The 23,962-nt window shown below is 44.1% G+C and overlaps 1 protein-coding gene and 1 non-coding gene across 2 annotated transcripts in view; one reads left to right on the plus strand and one right to left on the minus strand.

Annotated features, from left to right (window-relative positions):
* fscn2b (fascin actin-bundling protein 2b, retinal) overlaps nt 1–13,969 on the plus strand; it is a 49,813-nt gene extending 35,844 nt beyond the window's left edge. The window contains exons 2-5 of the mRNA XM_078225588.1: nt 4,080–4,236; nt 7,435–7,556; nt 9,473–9,640; nt 13,543–13,969. Coding sequence (XP_078081714.1) covers nt 4,080–4,236; nt 7,435–7,556; nt 9,473–9,640; nt 13,543–13,748 — 653 coding nt within the window. The 3' untranslated portion in view covers nt 13,749–13,969. The remainder of the gene's footprint in view (nt 1–4,079; nt 4,237–7,434; nt 7,557–9,472; nt 9,641–13,542) is intronic.
* Nucleotides 13,970–23,192: 9,223 nt separating this feature from the next.
* Nucleotides 23,193–23,263, minus strand: trnag-ccc (transfer RNA glycine (anticodon CCC)). The gene has a single exon. It is a non-coding gene; the product is annotated as a tRNA-Gly (tRNA).
* Between the last annotated feature and the right edge of the window lie 699 nt (nt 23,264–23,962).

The raw sequence follows: 23,962 nt of genomic DNA on the forward strand, positions 1-23,962 counted from the left end.
TGATCGGTGCAGGCTTGGAAGGCTGAAGGGCCTGTTTCTGTGCTGTACTGTTCTTTGTTCTTTGTAATACGTTAGGTGGTTGGACGCTGAACTCTGCAGCCCACCCACCATTTTTAAAAAAATAATTAACAGTCATTTGAGCTTGTTACCAAGCCAACTAACCCAAATATTTTGCAGCAGACACCATAATATGGTTGGTGCAGGAGTGGATAGGTTGTTTTTAAACATATGGTGAAAATCTGGGAAGAAAGAAGGGGAGTGTCCTATGAGAGGGGGTGGGGATGCCCTCTGCAAACTGGGTCACCCCTCCCAAGAGCTTACCCCCCACTTTCTTGTTCTCTATCTGGGCTCCAAAACCCATCCGCTCATCCCCTTTCTAGGCTGCATATTCCCTTCCCACCATAAAAGCAAGGAACGCACCTGGCTCCAGGATCCGGAATGTTTTATGTGGACCTGCTTGCAGTCCCAGCAGCACCCACTACTCAGTTTTGATGATGCTGAGACTGTTAGATTTGCCAACAAATCAAATTGAGCTCCTGAGATCAGGTCTTTCTCCCACTGAGTGGCAGAAGTCTGACCCTCAGTCATAGCCCACTGGCAGTGTCTGTGGGGAGGGCTATTTTAGGTGCCTCAGCTGTGAGTCAACTCTTGCATGGGTGAACAATACATCCCGCCCCTCCCCTGCGAATTTCAGCCCCTGTGAACTACATTCTGTCTGACCCCAGTGAGAATGGTCATTGGAGATCAATTAGTAATATTTCAAAATCTTTAGTTCTTATTTCAGAAAACTGAAACTGCATTCAGTATGTTTGTCAGAGGGAAAACGTTGGAATCTATTATTAAAGAAGTCATCGCAGAGCAGTTTAATAAGTTCAAGCTAATCAGGCAGACTCAACATGGTTTTGTGAAAGGGAAATCATGTTTAACCAACTTATCGGAGTTATTTGCAGAAGTAACACGTGTTGTGGATAAAAGGAAACCAGTGGATGTACTGTACTTGGATTTCCAGAAGACATTTAATGAAGTGCCACATCAAAGGTTATTGCAGAAAGTATAGGAGGTAACATATTGACATGGATGGAAGGTTGGCTTGCTGATGTGAAGCAGAGAGTAGGCATAAATGGGTCTTTTTCAGATTGGCAAAATGTATTGAGTGGTGTGTCACAGGGATCAGTGCTGGGACCTCAACCATTTACAATTTATATAATCGAATTGGATGAAGGGATGGATGAGATGGTAGCCAAATTTGCTGATGACAGAAAGATAGGTCGGAAAGTAAGTTGAATGCGGTTGACAGAGGGGAACCGGTGGATGTGGTGTATTTAGATTTCCAGAAGGCATTCGATAAGGTGCCTCACAAAAAGTTGCTGCATAAGGTAAAGGTACACGGAGTTGGGGGTAAAGTGTTAGCGTGGATTGAGGATTGGCTATCTAACAGAAAGCAGAGAGTCGGAATAAATGGGTGCTTTTCCAGTTGGCAATCAGTGACTAGTGGCGTGCCGCAGGGATCGGTGCTGGGGCCTCAACTATTTACCATATACATAGACGATCTGGAGGAGGGGACCGAGTGTAGGGTAACAAAGTTTGCGGATGACACAAAGATGAGTGGGAAAGCAAATTGCGTGGAGGACACAGAGAGTCTGCAGAGAGATTTGGATAGGCTAAGTGAGTGGGCAAGGATCTGGCAGATGGAGTATAACGTTGGTAAGTGTGAGGTTATCCACTTTGGAAGGAATAATAGTAAAATGGACTATTATTTAAACGGTGAAAAATTACAACATGCTACTGTGCAGAGGGACCTAGGGGTCCTTGTGCATGAATCACAAAAACTCAGTTTGCAGGTGCAGCAGGTAATCAAGAAGGCAAATGGAATGTTGGCCTTTATCGCGAGAGGGATAGAGTATAAAAGCAGGGAGGTCTTGCTGCAACTGTACAGGGTACTGGTGAGGCCGCACCTAGAGTACTGTGTACAATTTTGGTCCCCTTATTTAAGAAAGGATATATTAGCTTTGGAGGGGGTACAGAGAAGGTTCACCAGGTTGATTCCAGAGATGAGGGGGTTAGCTTATGAGAAGAGATTGAGTAGACTGGGCCTGTACTTATTGGAGTTTAAAAGGTTGAGGGGAGATCTTATAGAGACATATAAGACAATGAAGGGGCTAGACAGGGTAGAAGCAGCGAGGTTATTTCCACTTACAATGGAAACAAGAACTAGGGGGCATAGCCTCAAAATACGGGGGAGTCAATTTAGAACAGAGTTGAGGAGGAACTTCTGCTCCCAGAGGGTAGTGAATCTTTGGAATTCTCTGCCCAATGAAGCAGTAGAGGCTACCTCGTTAAATGTGTTTAAGTCACAGATAGATAGATTTTTAACCATTAAGGGTTATGGGGAGTGGGCGGGTAAGTGGAACTGAACCCACTATCAGATCAGCCATGATCTTATTGAATGGCGGAGTAGGCTTGAAGGGCTAGATGGCCTACTCCTGCTCCTATTTCTTATGTTCTTATGTTCTTATGTAAGTTGTGAAGTGGACATAAGGAGGTTACAAAAAGATATAGATAGGTTAAGTGAGTGGGCAAAGATCTGGCAAATGGAGTATAATGTGGGAAAATGTGAAATTGCCAATTTTGGCAGGAAGAATAAGTGAGAAACATATTATCTAAATAGTGAAAGATTACAGAGCTCTGAGGTACAGAGGGATCTGGGTGTCTTAGTGTATAAATCTCAAAAGGCTAGTCTGCAAGAACAGCAAGTAATTAGGAAAGCTAATAGGATGTTATCATTTATTGCGGGGGAAATTGAGATTATACTTCAGTTGTACAGGGCACTAGTCAGGCGTCACCTGGAGTACTGTGTACAATATTGATCACCTTATTTAAGGAAGGATGAACATGTGTTAGAAGGAGTTCAGAGAAGGTTTACTAAATATCGAGAATGAACAGGTTGTCTTATGAGGAAAGGTTGGACAGAGTAGGCTTATATCCACTGGAGTTTAAAAGAGTAAGAGGTGACTTGATTGAAACATATAAGACCTTGAGGGGTCTTGACAGGGTGGTCATGGAGAGGATATTTCCTCTTGTGGGAGAATCTAGAACTGGGATCACTGTTTAAAAATAGGGGATCCTCCTTTTGAAATGGAGATGAGGCAAAATTCTTTCTCTCAGAGGCTTGTGAGTCTTTGAAACTCTCTTCCTGAAACCAAGACGGAAGCAGAGACTTTGAATATTTCTAAGGCAGAGGTGGATAGATTCTTGTATGCAAGGGGATGATAGGTTATCAGGGGCAGTCAGGTTGCATATTTGAGGTTACTATCAGATCGGCCATGATCTTACTAAATGGTGGAGCAGGCTCAAGGAGCTGAATGGCCTACTCCTGCTCTTTGTTCATATGTTTGTAATACTGTGTGATCATCAGCAAACATTGTCACTTCTGACCTTTACGATGGAAGGAAGGTCATTGACGAACCAGCTGAAGGTGGTTGGGCCTCGGACGTATTTATGTCATACTTTAACATATTCCATCTGTTAACCCTTTGTACGACGATGAACAATCACTGATGGCAGGTTTCTAGGCTTCAGGCTGTCCCTGCTACCTAACTGTATGAAGAGATCCGACAACAGAGGAGGGTGCAGCCTGCCAAAGGAGGATACAAGAGCGAAAGCATATATATGTACTTCACAAGCTAGGATTTGCATTTTAAAACCTGTCACTGCTACTGTCACTTTGAAGAATGCAAATAAAAATGTTTTGAGGATCAATTATGGATTATTTTACACAGAACTTTACAGCATAAGAGCAAACAGTTTGAGCTGGCCATCGTTTGCAAGTGTTAAGCTCCAAATCAGCCTCTTCCAACCTTATTTTAACTCACCCTTTCATCACACTCTTCATTCTCTTTTGGCCTCATGTACCCACCGAGCTTCTCCTTAAATGCATCTACACTTTTGTAAGTTACGATCGCACAACTCTCTGAATAGCTGAAACCAAGTCGATGCCCAGGGGAAAATTAGATATTTTTCCAAATATAGAAATTCCTGACCAGATCATTATTTCAATCCAATTGGTTTTTTTGGGTCAGGTATGAATATCTCAGCCAATCAGGATGAAGAAACGAATCAGGAAACCTATCAAATGGAAATTGACAAGGAAACGAAGAAATGCATCTTGCGTACACACACGGGGAACTTCTGGACGTTGGTGGCTCATGGAGGGATCCAATCCACAGCTTCTGAAATGTAAGTTGCTCTAATCATTGAAAACACAACTTTTCCAGAGTGGAAATCATTATAAAGCTAAACTGGTCACTATTTTACTGCCAAATTAGCTAACAAAGTCCATTGATATTGTCTGTCCTTACATACTGACCAGCCATTTACTAATCAGCCCAAATACTAACTCTCAAAACCAACTCAGTAGCTTTCTGCTCAGAAACACCGGCCTGGATATTTACTGGATTTGATTCCATAACTGGGAACCCTGAGTTTCCTTGCTTACTGTGAGGTTTTAATATTCTGTGTTGTCCCTGGATTTTTCATTGATCCAAGTGATAACTGCCACGGGAAATCGATCAGTAATATTGACAATCTTTTGTTCTTATTTCAGAAAGCCGAAACTGCATTCACCATGTTGAAACAATGACCTGCAATCTTAAAAACAGCCAACACATTTGAGTGGCATGATGGCACAGTGGTTAGCATTGTTGCCTCATAGTGTCAGGGACCCGGGTTCAATTTCCTGCTTGGGTCACTGTGCGGATTCTGCACGTTCTCCCCATGTCTGTATAGGTTTCCTCCGGGTGTTCCGGTTTCCTCCCACAGTCTGAAAGACTTGCTGGTTAGGTGCATTGGCCGTGCTAAATTCTCCCTCATTGTACCCGAACAGGCGCCGGAGTGTGGCGACTAGGAGATTTTCACAGTAACTTCATTGCAGTGTTGATGTAAGCCTATTTGTGACACTAATAAATAAACTTTAAAATTTCACCTCAACCACAGGTTTAAAAGAAACTCCTTTTGGGAGAATTTAGTACTGGACAGGTTCCTAGTGGGATGATCTGCTCTCGGGGAGAGATCTGATTGGGGTGGGGGAGCTATCCTCTAATCTGGGGGTCTATGTACTGGCAGGAGTGGGGTGACTCTTAGAGAGGAGCCTGAGGGACAGGGAGGAGTCACCCCCACTCCTCCTGATATACAAACAACGTTCCAACTTCCCTTCTCCGCAAAGCTACCCTTGCCTTGCTTCATTAACGTATTTAAAATATCAACTCACTTCCTGGTAAGTTGCCTCTCCCTTTTCCCAGTTAAACCGGGAAATTGGCAGGTTCGAGTAGGCTTTCAAATGCACTGGGAATTTTTACCTATTTAAGGCACACCACTCCACCCGCACCCCCACTTCCACCCCCCGACCCATCTCTTTCCCCCCCCAACCCACCTTCACCCCCAGACTCACACCAAATCCCAAGCACTCGCTGATATTAAAATTGTCCCTGCTGTTACCAAAATTTGTATCGATCTGCCAAATGACCAAAGAACTGCATTTTTGGGAGGTGTTTGAAATGAGGACAAAATGGCCCAGTGGTGGAGGGAAATGATTCAAGAGGGCAGAATTGTAGTGATTAAATGATCAGCCTCCAGAGATGCAGCAGACAAAGGGGAAACAAGCAGTCACCTGAAGTCAGAGCTGGGGACTGCAAGCAGGGTCACACAGCTGAAAAAGCTTAACTCCAATCCAATGGAGTCAAGATGAGGATTAGAGAAATGGAATACAGATTGAGCTCAGCAAAGAATGGGCAGATAATACACAGGAGTCTGCACAGTGCAGGATGCAGGCTGTGGAATCCTGGTCTAACTTAGGGTTCGTGAAGAGCGTAGGTAGGAGGCTGCTAAGGAGACAGTTGGAGAAATTAATTCTGAAGTGAATGAAGGTTTAAATTAAGTTTAATAATGTGGAGGAAAGTGGACCAATCCATAAAAGAAAGTTTGCCTTTCACAACCTCAGGACGCCCATGGAAATAGAATCATAGAATCCATACAGTGCAGAAAAAGGCCATTCGGCCCTTCGAGCCTGCATCGACAACAATCCCACCCAGGCCCTATCCCCCCCATAACTCCACATATTTACCCTGTTAGTGCACCTGACACTAATAAGGGGCAATTTAGCAGGGTCAACCAATCTAACCCGCATATCTTTGGACTGTGGGAGGAAACCGGAGCACCCGGAGGAAAACCACGCAGACACGGGGAGAACATGCAAACTCCACACAGACAGTCACCCAGAGCTGGAATTGAACCTGGGGCCCTGGTGCTGTGAGGCTGCAGTGCTAACCACTGTGCCACCGTGCCGCCCCAATAATAAATGATAATAATAAATAAAGATGTAAATCAATGGAAATAAAAATTGGAGAAAATATAACAGATAATTATTGCCCATTTGATTCTATGACCTAAGGTTTGAATTGTGTGAATGATGTGACACATTTTATGTGTTATGTTATTGCCTTAGTCTCTGTTCATTTTGTCATTTTATTTCCCATATTTCATCAACAAAAGGTCACTAACAGCTCATCAATATCACGCTATTAGCATTCCCATTACTCCACCAGGATCAGGTTACTCGATTTTGATTGTGTTACATTCATGACATGTGTAATAGTATGTACAATACTGATCTGGGCTGGTAACAAAGTGAATTATGTCATCTGTACCTCCCCTAATGGTAATGAATACTGTCAACACATACAAATTGAATTCACTGAAGTGGCATACATCTCACGCACACAGGGACCCTTTTTGCAAACAAAAGGAATATTGTTTACTAATCTCCCTGATATCCCGCTAACACTAAGGAACAATTTAGCATGGCCAATCAACCTAACCCGCACATTTTTGGAGTGTGGGAGGAAACTGGAGCACCCAGAGGAAACCCACGCAGACACAGGGAGAATGTGCAAACTCCACGCAGACAGTGACCCAAGCTGGGAATGGAACCCGGGTCTCTGACGCTGTGAGGCAGCAGTGCTAACCACTGTGCCACCGTGCCGCCCAATTCGAGCCTGGTGACTTTTTTGAATTACTTGGGAGCTTGGAAAGCCTATAGTTTCTAATTTATTTTCTCCATGGCAACTTCTTGGCCAATCAGTGCTGACTGCCAACCAATCAACACCCTTCTTTCCAATAGTATAAATTGTGGCGATTATTTGAAATTTGGTATTCTTGTGCTTGTCCTGATGAGTGCAAGATGAAAAGCTTTGGCAACATGTCTCTCTTTTCAGTATAATTAAAGATTGGTACGACCAAGCAACTGTTTGTACACAGAAGTTGTGTACATTGCAGCTTCAATGTCCAGTTTTAAGGCAGTTGCCTGAATGGAAATTAGTAAGAGTTGACTGCTGAGGCGATGACCAGTTTTCTGAACAGATTTTCCTCTTTCTAATCCAGAGATGCCAACTGTATGTTTGAAATCGAATGGCGTGAACGAAGAATAGCAATCAAGGCTAACAATGGCAAATATATTTGTACAAAGAAAAATGGGCAGCTTGCATCAGTGAGTGATTCAGCAGGTAAGTTAACCCAGAGTGAAAGAAGCTTTAAAAAGATAGGGTACTGCGATGGGTTTAATTGTGTTATTTTCAATAATGTTTACCTATTGATTCTAACTCCCAGCCTTGCCCACTGGGATTATACCAATCACAACAGAAACATTGGGGGCAATTCTCCCGGCTCGCTGCACTGCTTAAGTAGCACAATGGGCCAGGAGAACCACCCCCCAACCCAACCCCACCCACACCCCCACCGCTGGGAGAGGTTCCCACCAGCGGGGATTAAAGCTGGTCCCCATCAACGGGCATGATCACCCCGTTGGTGGGGACAGAGGCCATTGAGGCCCCGCGAGAGTTGGGGGCAGACGGAGGGGTGTCCCTTGGGCAGTGTTAGCCTGGCCGATCGGTGGAGATGGGGAGGTGTATCCTCTGCGCACTCTGCATTAGGCATCAGTAGCAGAGTGGGGGGGAGGGAGGAGGACGGTCAGGGCTGTACATGGAGGGGGAGAGATCGGGGCTGCACATGGGTAGGAATCGGAGCTTCTCATGTGGGCACGTGGATCGGGGGGGTGTTGGGAAGCAAACGGGAGGCTGGCGATCAGGAGGTCGGTAATGGAGGGGCCAGTACGCATGTGCCGATCTCCCCACTAACTGATCAGCGCACTGATGCCAACCTCTCTGGTGGTATTAGGCCTTGCCCCCCACTAACTGGTGTGAATCCCCCTGAGGCACTCTGTGGAACACCAAGTGCCCAAGATTCATTCAACGAAGTACACCCAAAAAACAGGTGGGAAAATCTCCTGTTTTCCCACCTATTGGGCACTTAGCTTTTTTTGGGAGAACCGCCCCCATTGCTTTTCGTATTCCAAAAGTTAAGACCAGGAACAGGTTAATTTCTTCACTCAAATTGTAGACAAGAAGTTGACGAATATGCAAACAAATTGGGAAATTGCAACTTCAAGGAAAAAAAAGCACAAGATTTTATGAGGCGCTTCAAACAGTATTCCAAATTGAATTCAAACTCACTAGCTCATCCCGAGTTATAAGAACAAAAAAGCGGCACAATCTTGGAGTCTGGAAGAAATAGTTCCCTGGTTGGGGACAGTGATCACATCTCTCCTACATGTATTTAGTAGCTATTCCTATAACAGCCATTATTATTGTATGGTATGAGTAATTGGCTGCTGTTGATTTCAAAATAATCACATTGAATTTATTCGAAGCAATGAAGACAATAATCTCATTAACCTAGATGTTTGAGGAAGTGATTTGTACTTTACCACATCCCATTTAACTCTAGAATTGTTCATTAAGAAGCAAATGAAAGGAACACGAAATATAAGTGGGTTATTATTACAATACATTGATATACAAGTGGGTTATTATTACAATACATTGATATATAATTGGATTATTATTACAATACATTGATCTCGAAGTGGGTTCTTTGTACAGTACATTGATATATAAGTGGGTTATTATTACAATACATTGATATACAAATTACTTATATTAAATGTATACGATAAAAGCACCGCTGAATGTTCGCTGCAGGGAATTAAGAAAATACATTCAGGTGGATTTTGATTAGTAAATCTAAATCTTTCTAAATCTTGTGCTTAAATGCTTTTGGTTTGAAATTGCACTGTGCGCAATTAGTAGCAAACATGTTTGCACTTTGATGTGAATTTCCTGTCTGGTATTTTAATAAAGATGTGAGACTGTTTTAACCCCTTCGCTGAAATATTAAACTGAGGAATTTCAAACAATTGTTAATAAACAGCACAAATTGGCATCCTTTATATTCCTACAAGGATGCTGAAATTGATCTATGTTGAAAAGACAAAAGGTGTCCCCCAGAATGATTGCTTGTATGTCACTGCAGCAGAAGCTGTGGTCACAATCAAGGTAATGTTTCTATCTTGATGTTGCTTCAGGTGAAGATGAAGAGTTTACATTGAGGCTCATTAACAGGCCTATCCTGGTACTAAGAGGAGACCATGGGTTCGTCAGTCACCATAAAAGTTCAAGCACACTTGATGCCAATCGGTCCGTTTATGATGTCTTTCAACTCGTTTTTGAAAATGGAGCCTATCATATTAAAGGTGAGAGGCTGGACTCTAAGGAACACTTGCACAGATCATCACATTAACAGATATTTTCGGATTACTGAGATAGGTAATTTTTCTAGGAACTTGTCGACCCTGGGGTCGGGCTTCACAGGGCAATTGTTATAAAGTGCTTCAAAGCGTTAACATTGTTGGGAGGAATTTCGTCATCCCTCAGATAAGGTATGACATCTCATTGCCTCAGAGCATTTCACTTAATAAGATAAAATGGTGCAGTGTATTTCACTATATAGGTAGTGACTGTGAATCTTAAAGGGCATTATGGCTTCGTACAATCAAGGTCCTTAGAGATTCACTTCAAAATGACCATCCAGCGGCACTTGAAGAATGTTGCTTCAGACAACATTAATGCTACTCTAATACAATTGCTCCAACAGTATTAACATCAATAACATTCTCACTACCCATCCCTGCCCTTTAAGTTCTTGAAGTTAGAGGTTTAAGTGGTTTGGAGGCATGATAACCCTTCCACATCTCATTCGTCATTCTGTTGTCAGGGTGGTAGACTCGGGTGGTTCTGGTTCCTGACGTTAGCTTGGAAGTTGGATTGGCATTTGGCTTTGGTTTCATCTATTTCTTCCATTGCTTGATGTTAAACCACACCTGGTTGGTCTGGCTGGTTTGGAGGTGGTGTATGTTTGTTGTTATTCTTGACTGTTCCTTGCGAGATGGGTGCCTTTTCTTTTTTCATTTGGGCCATCGGAAGCTCTGTGAGGCTGAGGAAGAGTGTCCCTGTGGCGAATGAAGATTGAGTGGTATGATCACCTTGTTTTTTTTGTTGTTGCTGATGCAAGAACACTCCGAGGTTTCAGCATCCTTTGTGATTCTGGCACATCGGATGGGGTTTGCTATGTGTGCACTGTGGTGGGCATGTTTACCAACTGTACCATCATCATAGTTGGAGGGAAAGGGTCCTCAGAATATTGATCCTTCTCTGGTGCCACTTCCACTGGATGTGCTATGGTAATCACATGTGTGATAGTTTGGTCTGACTGCCAGTCCAGGAGGTCAGTTTAGCTCAGTTGGCTAGATGGCTGGTTAGTGATGCAGAGTGATGCTATCGGCGCGGGTTCAATACCCGTACCGGCTGAAGTTATTCATGAAGGCTTGCCTTCTCAACCTTTCCCCTCACCTGAGGTGTAGTGACCCTTAGGCTAAATCGGGAAAGGGGAGAGCAGCTGCTTGTCATCTGGGACGATGGAGACTTTACCTTTTACCATTAGTTTGGTTTGACCATTCAGGACTTTCTTGGAATGATAATGGACCATCCTGCTCCACAAAAAGGAAAAAGAGATCACAGGTGAAAATAGAGTCTGAATATCCTTTGGTGTTTGAGGATTCAGGACTGTGATGTCCTGGCCATATAAAGACGGTGGTAATCTCAATATTTTAAGCTTTCTGGAGGAGATCAAGGGCTACACAGGCATTTCTGCTCAGGGAGAGAAAGGTTAATCCTAGACATCAGCTCAAAGGTCTGTTTGTCGCCATACCTCAGTAGTTCAAGGGTCATGCAAATGACCAGGGGTCAGACTGCCCCTGCTCCATAAAATGGAGTGTTCTTCATTCAAATCCAGAGACCTCAAAGCCATGGCTCCTCGTCCCACAAGCTTATTGTGCTAGCAGCTGAATCTAACTTAAAATTTGTTTGACCATTCACCAGGAAGTCAGCATTCCAAAATGAAGAGCCACATTCTCTGATGTCACCCAAGAAACATTGATATATGCGTTCAGGGTTTTCAGCCTTGACCTTGTGGATGACCTATGGGATGTTTGTGTGGTGCTGGGATTTTGACTTGCACAGTTTATCAACTCCTGTTGGTTGCAGTGGAAGCATTGGGTTATGTTCAGAGGACATTGATCTTTCCTGTGAGGGCACTTTGCACCGCAGTGCTGGCATGGTCTCTGCTGTGGAGATGCCGGCGTTGGACTGGGGTAAGCACAGTAAGGAGTCTCACAACACCAGGTTAAAGTCCAACAGGTTTATTTGGTAGCAAATACCATAAGCTTTCGGAGCACAGCTCCTTCGTCAGATGGAGTGGATATCTGTTCTCAAACAGGGCACAGACACAGAAATCAAGTTACAGAATACTGATTAGAATGCAAATCTCTACAGCCAGCCAGGTCGTAAATGTACAGACAATGTGGGTGGAGGGAGCATTCAACACAGGTTAAAGAGATGTGTATTGTCTCCAGACAGAACAGCTTGTGAAATTCTGCAAGTCCAGGGGGCAAGCTGTGGGGGTTACTGATAATGTGACATAAATCCAACATCCCGGTTTAGGCCGTCCTCATGTGTGCGGAACTTGGCTATCAGTTTCTGCTCAGCGACTCTGCGCTGTCGTGTGTCGTGAAGGCTGGACAGTTCAGGATTTGCTTTCCCTGACTTGGGTGGTCCCTGTGTTTCTGTGACCTGACATGATTGCGGGCTGGGTTCCACCCCAGGTAGTGTTCTCTCCCCTTAGTTTGGTTATGTGTTGTTCACATAGCTCAGACAGTCGAACTTGCTGGATTGCCTTGTCTTGAGTAAGATCATCTTTAGATTGTAGGAGGTCAGAGAGTGAATCCTCTGCAACACCCACCATAATTCTGTCTCAGGTGAGCTCAGATTTAAATCATCACATTCACATCCCTCAATCAGCCTGTAGAGATTGTTTATGAAGGAATCGGCAGGTTCCCCAGACAGTTGGACTCCCTTATTAAATTTGACTCTCTCCAATATTTTATTGAATCTCAGGTTGAAATAACCATCAAAGGATTTTAAAACATCATCAAATTTGGAGGGTCACTCATCGATAGCTTGTCGTGCAATGATGTCATCTGCAATTTAGGGCGGCACGGTAGCACAGTGGTTAGCACTGCTGCTTCACAGCTCCAGGGACCTGGGTTTGATTCCCGGCTTGGGTCACTGTCTGTGTGGAGTTTGCACATTCTCCTCGTGTCTGCGTGGGTTTCCTCCGGGTGCTCCGGTTTCCTCCCACAGTCCGAAAGATGTGCGGGTTAGGTTGATTGGCCATGCTAAAATTGCCCCTTGGTGTCCTGGGATGCGTAGGTTAGAGGGATTAGCGGGTAAATATGTAGGGATATGGGGGTAGGGCCTGGGTGGGATTGTGGTCGGTGCAGACTCGATGGGCCAAATGGCCTCTTTCTGTACTGCAGGGTTTCTAAGATCCTAAGAATTGCCCCAACTGCATAAAGAAGTGTATTGACTTGTTCTGTTTTATATTCAGATATGTAGGTAGCAATGCTGTATCTGAAAAATCTGCTCCTTCAAAGACCCCAATTCTGTGACTGATCTGAGCCATGGGTGAAGCCCAGTGGAGCAGGAAGTGTGGAATTGTGATCCGTTTTGAAGATTTTTAAAAGGGCAGGCACAGTTTTAGAATGACCAGCTTCCAAGATGGCATAGCTGTTCATTATAGAAAAATTAATCTTCCTGTGCTTGCCATTTTTTTGGCGGGCTTTCCAAAATGGTTCCACCTGAAGAAGAAAGGTAAATACATGGGGTTACAGGAATGGGTCCTGGTTGGGATTGTTGTCAGTGCAGGCTCAATGGGCCGAATGGCCTCCTTCTGCCCTGTAGGGATTCTATGATTCTAGATAGGCAGGCAAAAGACTGGAAAAGAGTCAACTACATCTGTGGCACTGAGCAGATGCATGAATCTTAAAGGGAATAATAGAGAAATGTTAAACCACAAATGGAGGACACTACCAGTGTATTTGTGAGGAAATAATTCACGATGACGAGCAATGTTGTCCAATATACTAGGAAATGCAGCCTGATCACATATTGAAGGGATGACTGTGTGCAGTTGTCTTTGTAATTTGGTTTACTGGACACTAGCTCTGTCCCCTCATATTCCTATTTTCTTTCTTCATAGGCTCCGATGGCAAGTTCTGGTACATATCCAGCACTGGGACAATCTTTACCGATGGTGTCACTCCCGAAGACTTTTACTTAGAGTTCCGAGATCACGGCCGACTGGCAATCAAAGGAAAGAACAAGAAATATCTCCGAGGGAACCAAGCAGGCACTCTTAGGGCGGATGCAGATGAGGTGGACAGTTCAACACTATGGGAATATTAAAGGATGGCAGCATCCTTGGGAGACCATCCGAACTCTGGCTGATTTCCTTATCAACAATCTAAAGGACATATGGAGCAAAATTTGAGGACTAGCCACAGAGATTAATATTAAAATGTTAATTCATGCCCTTTGATAAAAATACAGCATCTCAACATGTTACCCGAAATAAGGTGTCTCTTTAAACCTCATGATATAAATGTTTGGATCTTTGATGAGATACTGATCGGCTGATACGCTTGTGACCACTGTCTCATCTAAGGAGGCATATGAAATTTTTAATGTCTTGTGGGCTTTATTTTCTGTTATTTAATACAGGATAAGATTTTCTCAAACTCACACCAGTTAGGTGCTAACGGATTATTTTGTAGTTATCAGAAGCTATTTTCATTTGACCCCTGTATAGATATTATGTTGTTACACCAGAAGCTGGGAATATTGTAATGAATATCACAGATTCAATGAAATCCAGTGGGTAATACACTGTAACCAACGGAGGAGTAGTATTGTCACGAGCCGAGCAATCCAGAGACCCCAGGGTAATTCTCTAGGGGCTTGGGTTCGAATCCCACCAGCGCAGATGGTGAAATTTGAATTCAATAAAAATCTGGTGTTAAAGGTCTAATGATGTCCATGAACCGATTGTCAATTATCGGAAATGCCCATCTAGTTCACGAATGTGTTTTAGAGAAGGGAATCTGTCATCCCTACCTGGTCTGGCCTTCATGTGACTCCAGACCCACAGCAATGTAGTTGACTCTTAAATGCCCTCAGGAAGTTGAAGGACATTTCAGTATGGGCAACAAATGCTGGCCCAGCCAGTGATGCCCACGTTCCATGAATGAATTTTTAAAAATTGATGATGATGATGACAAATAGATCAAGTCCAGGACAAGTAGAATCGGAATTGTCTCAAAGGTGTGCTTTTCATATAAACATGCATTTACTGCACTCAGCTTTGGAGGCAGAATTGGTTTGCAACCAAGAACTCAGCCACGATTCCCATGACCAATCTTGATCATTATCCCGCGCTGGATTCTGAATGTGCCTGAATCTCAGGCTCACAGTCAAACATCTCTAATAGTCACACTGGATAAAATGGCCACTTCGGTCAGCCACTGGAGGATTGCCAGTATAACCATACCTCATTAACAAACTCTATTTTCAGAAAAAGCAGTGACCAAATATCGGAAAAAACTAGCAGGAGGTGATAAAAGAACCTACAGTTCTTGGGATGAACCCAAACCCTAAGGAGAAATAGATTAAATATCTTGCATCTGGTACATATTTCTTACATGTTGCATGCTCACTTCCTACAGTGCTGACTTGTTGTATTTTGTTGAAAGCACCCCTATGGCTGGAAGACAACTTTACCTCTAATCATTAGGAGCAATGCCACGGGAGATTACTCAGTGTTCCGAGCAATGCCAGGGGTGATTACTACGTGTTGCAACAACTCAGAGCGACTTTTAATTATACTGAACAAGTTTGTCTGTTTACCACTTTGTATCTACACATCTGTGCACAAAGGTTTTTGTATATTTGCATCTGTAATTGGATATGTGGATTATTCACATCGTGAACCTAGTCTGATTTGCTTTGTGTTACAGATAACATTGTCATTTGGATCTGTATTATCTGGTTAACAGCTTTTTCCTGGTGAAGTTTAATGTAAGTTAGTTGAAATTGAGGCAATATCCTGGTTAATAGTGAAGGAGTACAATGTACTGACTTGTCATCCTTTGAAATGTTCCATTATTACTGCTTCAGTTTTTGGAACTCAAAAATCAAATCATAAAAAAGATAAATTTATAACCATATTTATAATAAAATAGTAACAAATGTGGTGACTGAAGTTTTAAAAGAGATTGTCTGGATCATTTGGAATGAGTTTACAACATAAACCTAAAGGTAGGTTTGTCGTGATCTGTGTCTTCCCAGCTTTGATGTGGAGATGCCGGCGTTGGACTGGGGTGGGCACAGTAAGCAGTCTCACAACACCAGGTTAAAGTCCAACAGGTTTATTTGGTAGCACGAGCTTTTGGAGCGCTGCTCCTTCATCAGGCAACTCACCTGATGAAGGAGCAGCGCTCCGAAAGCTCGTGCTACCAAATAAACCTGTTGGACTTTAACCTGGTGTTGTGAGACTTCTTACTGTGTCTTCCCAGCTTATCACACTTGTTTTCAGCTTCTTCCAGGCTGCCTGGACATCTTCGCGATCAGGCAAAGAAGGGTGCATGGATGCATAGATGCACCAAGAAGTAGTTCACAGAGACCATTTTATTCTATATGGAGGTCCAAATGACTACATGGGCCATTCATTTGGCACTAGACTTTGGGGAAACTGCAAAGTGGAATTGCCATGTCCCTCAGGGATACAGACTGGCAGCAGCTTAGTATCACCAGAGAGAACAGTTGAAGCCTTAAGATATTTTAGTATCTGAAAGGCATTGTGGTAGTATTACTGACATTTGCAGGGGCATATTAGATTCATATTCTTATTAGCAGTTCCCCTCTGAATTAGGATATTCTCACATGACAAAGGGAACAACTTTTCTATCCTTCGCTTCTTGAATCAACACATCCAAAGTCCAAAAGTATGCGGGTTAGGTGGATTGGCCACGCTAAATTGCCCCTTAGCATCAGGGGGACTAGCTATGGTAAATGCATGGGGTTATGGGGATAGGGCCGGGGTGGGATTGTGGTCGGTGCAGACTCGATGGGCCGAATGGCCTCCTTCTGCACTGTAGGATTCTATGATTCTATCCACTGCTGCATCCGAAAGCTTGGGAACTCTTCCGAAATGCTGCAGCATAGTTGTTACAAGTGGTGGATGAAATGGTGCCTGCACTCAAGCTTTGACAAGCAAGGATGACATTAGTCACACTAATACACACAGGCACTTCTGCAAACATCTCCCTTCACAAAAAATACCAACCTGCATATATTATCATATTCAGCTGCAAGTCAGACACATACGTGGTCTACAATGAAAATAATCATGCACAATGCACCTAACCAGCACATCTTTCAGACTGTGGGGGGAAACCGGAGCACCCGGAGGAAACCCATGCAAACACGGGAAGAATGTGCAGCATGGTTTCCTCCAGATGCTCCGGTTTCCTCCCACAGTCTGAAAGACGTCTTGGTTAGGCGCATTGGCCATGCTAAATTCTCCCTCAGTGTACCCGAACAGGCGTTGGAGTGTGGCGACTAGGGGATTTTCACAGTAACTTCATTGCAGTGTTAATGTAAGCCTACTTGTGACACTAATAAGTAAACTTTAAAAAATGTACAGAAAACTGGTCATTCTAGTCTGGTCCAATTTTATTTGTGCCTACACATACATTGCACATATAATCCTGAAAGCATTTAGGTCTGTACACCCAGGTCTAGGCTATAGATATATATCAAGAAAAACAATGATCCCTCCATCTACCATCCCCCAGTCAGAAGTAAGTAAATTCTTCTGTAATTCATGTTTTTAATAGGATTGAATTCAATGACTGAACTGTTACATAATTAAATTCTAACTATGCTAGAGACTAACATTTCAAAATACCACATGGTTCAAAATAGAATACCCACTGGCACGAATGTTTTTCATTTAAATAACGTAGTTTTACTGACATTTGTGGATTCAAATGATTAATACATAAGAAATGACAGGGCCAATGCATTTACTCAGATCTCATGCACCTCAAACTTTCCCACTACACCATTGCCTCTCGGGGTCAAAGAAACATAGAAGATAGGAGCAGGAAGAGGCCATTTGGCCCTTCGAGCCTGCTCGACCATTCATCACGATCATGGCTGATCGTCCATCTTATCCCACTTTCTCCCCATAACCTTTGATCCCATTCGCCCCAGGCATATATCTCGTCGCCTCTTAAATACATTCAATGTTTTGGCATCAACTACTTCCTGTGGTAATGAATTCCACAGGTTCACCACTCTTTAGGTGAAAAAATGTCTCCTCACCTCCGTCCTAAATGGTCTACCCCGAATCCTCAGAAAGTGATCCCTGGTTCTGGACTCCCCCACCATCAGGAATATCCTCTCTGCATCTACCCTGTCTAGTCTTGTTAAAATTTTATAAGTCTCTATGAGAACCCCCCTCATTCGTCTGAATTCTCGCAAAAACAATCCTAACTGGGTCAAAGGTTTACAGTACATTTTTTAAAAACAGGTTCTTCCACAGTAAAGCCAGTCTAAATGATCTATTGGACATATAGGTCGAATGTAAGTTGCGATGACTACACATGTTATCTACAAACAACAGACATCAGCGCAACGGCAACCGTTAAAACTTTGATGAGTACAGTTCCCGAAACCAAAGTATCATTTCCTGCAAAAAAACTGACTGACAGGTGGAGCAGCCAGTATGTGAAACACTGTGCATTGCCCGATGTTGTGGATTGAAATTATAGACTATACACTGGGAAAATGTGTGAGAATTCACGCAACTGAAGGTCCTGATGGGTTGTGGGGGCAGCATGTTGGACCCTTAAATGACTGTGATACATTGAGACAAATTGAAAGAAAAATGGAATCCATGAGACTGGGAGGTGGATAGATTCAACATATATTTACAAAAGTGAAAACTACCTACAGTGAGTGAACAACCACACCACCAGTGTGCATTCAAAACTTTTTAATCTTTCTAACCCGATCACTATGTCTAGGTGTAGCCCCAACATGCACAGCTGTGATAGAGGCAGCCAGCTGACCGCTGTGCTCTGTTGTTTGAGATGACTTTGGTGGGAGTCCTCTGGTGACCCGAGTCCTGGAGGGCCCCAGCCTGCAAAGATTCTCCTGCTCAGGTCAGGTGCACCCTCCTCAGCCTCTCCTGCCGGGATTAATGGGGGTCACTGGTAGAGGGTAGTTGGAGTGGCAGGGCACCCTTGGAATGTCATGGGTGGATGCCCCCAGGGAGGTTGTCTGGCATTCCTCGTCCCTTTGGGTTCCTGATAGCCCGACCCAGACTCCTTGAGAAGAGGCACCCAGAGTGGTTGAGATGTCCTGTTCCTCTCTCACCCAGCCACTGCTGAAATGCACCTATGCCTAAAGAAATGGTGTGCAGGTCCAAGCGCAAATCCAGCAGAAACTCTCTGTAAGACAGAGATACATAGGTTCTTGATCAATAAGGGAGCAAGGGTTATGGAGAGAAGGCAGGAGAATGGGGATGAGAATCATATCAGCCATGATTGAATGAAAGAGCAGACTCGATGGGCCGAACGTCCTAATTCTGCTCCTATAACTTATGAATTTATGGTCTAAATCTTGGGACCTGGGTCTCCAAGGCAGCAGCCATCCTCCCATGAAGACTTCAATGTGCTCGCATGGCAGAGTCATTACATCAGACAGGATGTGGACGGACTCCTCCGTCCTTTGGTCCACCATGCAGACAGCCTCTGAAAACTCTGCCTGATGTTCCCTTGTCTGATTCTGCATCTCCAAGAGGTCTGTTAGGGCTAAGTCTAGAGGCTTGTCATTGGACTTCGACTCAGCAGGGACCTCGTCTCCAGCAGCTGCCCGAGTGTCAGAGATCTTGGCTGTCCCAACAGCTATGGACCGTGTCTATGAGGTGATCACCAGGTTGTGAACACAAGCCTACTCTAGAATTAGCCCCCACCGAGGTGGATGTATCTGCTGTGGTGGAGGATGCATGTAAACACAGGAACCAGTGCCTCATTTGAGGATAGTGCAGCTTCTGCTTCAGAGATGGCCAGGGGACTAGGACTGCGGCATCTGGAGGATTACATCCTCCCCCTTTTCTTGCTGATACTTGGAATAGAGATAAGAGTATTAGCTCTCAACTAAGTAGTGTTAGGAAAACAGAGGCAGTTTTTAGGGATTTATATTGTATTAGTAAATATTAGAAATAAGGTACAATTTTAAGTGGGTTTAATTTAATGTTTTGTGCCTGGAAGGTAAAACCTGCAGTTAGATTCATGGTGGACTAGGGTCTTTGTATGTGTGGAGATTAGTTTCAATTCTGACTGTGTTTCAATTGTGCTTAGAGAGAGTTACAGTGCAAAAAGTAAATAAAAGTTGCACTGGTTGCTTAGCAACTGAGGGCCTTTTAAGGGAGGAAATCTTTTAAGTTTTAGTTTTTTTGCTGTATTTGTGGGCAGCTGAAGATGAGACACCGGAGAGTGAATATCACTCAACACTGCTAGAAGGAAAACTGTACAGGACAAGGGAGCTGCAAAGAGGCAGACTCCCCATAGAACCAGATACAGTCCAGGGAATTGGGATATAAAGAACGTCTGAAGAAGACTGAAGTTAAGAGAATGGAAACCAAAGTATTATTAAGGAGAATTCAGGGGACAAGTAAACAAAGTGTTCTGAGTTAAAGAGACAGTTGCGGTAACAAGATTTAAAGTGAGAAAGCAAACTTCAGAGGTAAAACAAAGGTTTGATGCCATCCTAATAAAGTCTGGGAATTGATATTTAAAGCAATTGTGAACAGTTTGTACAACACTCAAGACAAAAAAATCCTAAAAGGGAAGTGGTAAAACCTAGATACTGGATTTGTTGTTAAAAGTGGAGTGGAAGCTTTGTTTAAAAGAGTCATTTGGAAAACCTGAACTGGGTTGTGGAATGAAAACCTCTAAGGGAAATCATTATTGTGAAAGAAGATTTTAAAGTGTGTTTTTTTGGAGTGAAGTTTGGATACTCTCATGTGACAATTATCAGGGGGAATTCTGAGGAGAATTCCATAGACATTCACCGAAGGGTCAGAGTGGAGAGTGTATTTGACTACAGTGTGTTTAAAGGGACATTGTGTTACTGAGACTGTTGAAGCTCCAGATATACTTTGCAATCCATGATAATCTTAATATCTCTGTGCATTTGTTAAGGTAAGGGGGAGTAAAGGAGTATTGTATCATAATCTAATCTTTTCGTATTTAATTTTTTTTTCTTTGTGGTAAAATGAATTAGTGGTCTTTTGAGCCAGGATTCCATTCTGGAATCTTCCTGTCCAGTTACAACGTCAACTGGGATCGTAACAGTTGGCTCATAGATTAAAGATCACTCAGAGTCTCTGCCCGTATCTTGTTGATGCACACTCGATACGTCCTCACTGGTTTGTTGGGGGAGGATGATCTGGCCTTCCGCACAGACACAGAGCCTTACCTCTCATGCCAGCTCTATGGCCAGCTCTATGGAACATGAGAGGGTATAGATGCCAGGGGTGCCACCTCTGGTCTTGGCATGCATTCTCTTGGGGTGGGCAATCTTGTCTTGCAGAAAGACAGAAGCATTGACTGTGTAAAATTGGGTCGATAAGCGGTTCAGAAGCAATAATGCCTATTGTAGCTGCTGATCCCTCCCCAGTAAGTGAGTAAAGAGCTGTTTGCCCAGGCGATAGAATTATATGTTGATCTTAAAGTGCCTGGCACACATTCAGTACTGGTGTCCCATCTGCTGGTCGAGGGTGACATCCCGTGGACTCTGACCCATAGATTGCCTGATGCCTTTTCGAGAGTCTCGGTTTACAGTGAGTCAGCAGTTCACTTACTCTGGCAGCAGATCATTCATCCATTTCCCTCACCGGAGGGTGGTCCTTTTTTGGGTCCAGTGGGTACTAACCACCCTGTAGACTTCCTTCCAGGCCGGTGTGGTCAGGTGGGATGGCTTTCTTCCCCCATCCCTTGTAAAGAGGACTTCCCACCTTTTCTACATGGCCTGGAAGTGAATCTCCAGGCAGGATTCAGCGAAAGGTGGGAGATTAATGTTGGTTGCGTTTCGGGGCAGTAATACACATCTTAACTGGGGCATCTGGCCTGCAGTGGGTGAATGGCTGTCTGGCTGCCATTTAAAGATGGTTCCAGGACCTTCACCCCCATGTGGTAATGCCAGGTTGGGGGAGATTGAGAAAGGGAAGATTCTGTCTCACCAACCTCCTCCTCCGCTTCTTAAAAGAAACAATAACCCAAGTAGGTTGTGTGGTAGTATAATCAGGGCCTAGTTTTAAGGCTGACTAAATTGAATATCCTAAATTAAAGAATTGGGCATATTAAAATCAAACACAGTCAAACCTCGGGCAGGCCAGACTTGACGAAAGTCGAATATACAAAGACACAAGAACATGTCTGGGCCTGGCCCATCAATCACCCATCAATGATCATAGCACTGAGACCCAGCAGGAGATCATCGCACCCCATTGATACGCACCGGCCTATTGTCAGAAGCCCAGATCGGGCCAGATTTTCTGTCACTAGAGCTCCTGCAGTTATCTTATCTGGCAACAGGTTACACGTAAGCAACACCATAGAGATGGACACCTGGGGGCGGGCCACGGTGTCCTGTCAGGCAGACATCAAGAAACCCACTGGATATTGGGACCCCCCCTCCCGAGACCTCATTGGTCGGAAGCCAGAGAAGTTTCTGGAAAGGCTGGAAGGGAGGGGGATAAAGGTGCACATCTCAGTCACATCAGCAGCGAAGCCTCGATGAGGGAGGTGACTTTGACCATTCGGAAGACTGACCAGAGAAGGAAAGAAGGAAGGAAGAAGCTGCCATCAAGACTCACCCTCATATTGACAGACCAGAGGGACTCAGAGAATCGGGCCTGCAGTTTAACCAAACCGTCTTTGGGGTATTAGTAAAATTAATAGTATTTTTAATAAACTTATTGAACCTTTACTTGTGTTTGTCCTTCGTCCATCTTGCAAGTAAGGGCACCGGGGTAAAACTTTTGTGTAAGTAAACTGGTCGAAAGTATCTGAGAATTAACAGGTACACCAGCTGTAACAAGCTCTTTAACGTGGCAGACCTCAACTTTCTAAAGGCTTTTGACAAAGCTTCCCCTGGAAAGCTATGAATTAAATCGAAAGCTGCGGGTATTCAGGGGAAAGCCCGGGACTGCATAAGAAATTGCAAGGATGTGGCAATCATTCAGGATGATTTACAAGTGGAATTTACCTTTTTTCTGCACAGGCAAGATTACTAATATCCGTTTTGTATTTACCCGAACATTTCAGCTGAAATGTTCAAACTCAGGCACCAGTCTAAGGACGCATGAGTGCATTTGGAATGCAATTGGACAATCTACAATTAATAGCATGAATCAACACTTCATCATCATAGAATCATCATAGAAACCCTACAGTGCAGAAGGAGGCCATTCGGCCCATCGAGTCTGCACCGACCACAATCCCACCCAGGCCCTACCCCCACATATTTTACCCGCTAATCCCTCTAACCTACACATCCCAGGACTCTAAGGGGAAATTTTTAACCTGGCCAATCAACCTAACCCGCACATCTTTGGACTGTGGGAGGAAACCGGAGCACCCGGAGGAAACCCACGCAGACACGAGGAGAATGTGCAAACTCCACACAGACAGTGACCCGAGCCAGGAATCGAACCCGGGACCCTGGAGCTGTGAAGCAGCAGTGCTAACCACTGTGCTACCGTGCCGCCCGAAAAGAGAGTGCGCCGCCCGGGAATCGAACCCGGGTTGCAAGAATGGGAATCTTGCATGATACCACTACACCAGCGGCGTTCATATTCGAGGGTGTAAATTGACTGCTTGAAACATTGCTTGATCACAACATTTTTAATATCATAGATTGCCATTGTCACAGATAGTTCACTTGGCACTTACCTCAGCTGCCTCCTCCAGTTTTATTGTCCCTTCTGGTTTAGATCATTTGATCACTTTGCATTGAGTTTCTGAATCGAGCTTACTTATGTAAATTAGTAAGAAGTCTCACAACACCAGGTTAAAGTCCAACAGGTTTATTTGGTAGCATGAGCTTTTGGGGTGCTGCTCCTTCATCAGGTGATGGGGCAGTGCTCCGAAAGCTCGTGCTACCAAATAAACCTGTTGGTCTTTAACCTGGTGTTGTGAGACTTCTTGCTGTGCCCCACCTCAGTCCAACGCCGGCATCTCCACATTATGTAAATTAGGAACTATAGTGACACAAACATCCATCCCTGAGGCAAGTCAACAAAGAACAAAGAACAATACAGCACAGGAACAGGCCCTTCGGCCCTCCAAGCCCGCGCCGCTCCCCGGTCCAGGATTGAATCCTGAATCCAGGATCCCCGCCCAATTTTCCAGCCTATCTACATACCAATATCCTATCCACCGAGCTGTCCCTCACAGCTACGATGCTTTGTTCATTACAACCTATTAACTCACCCCCACCCCCCCATTCCAGACCATGTGATCTCCAGGGAGAGGCGAAAACCCAGAGTG

This window comes from Mustelus asterias, chromosome 12 (assembly GCF_964213995.1).
Source record: "Mustelus asterias chromosome 12, sMusAst1.hap1.1, whole genome shotgun sequence".
NCBI lineage: Eukaryota > Metazoa > Chordata > Chondrichthyes > Carcharhiniformes > Triakidae > Mustelus > Mustelus asterias.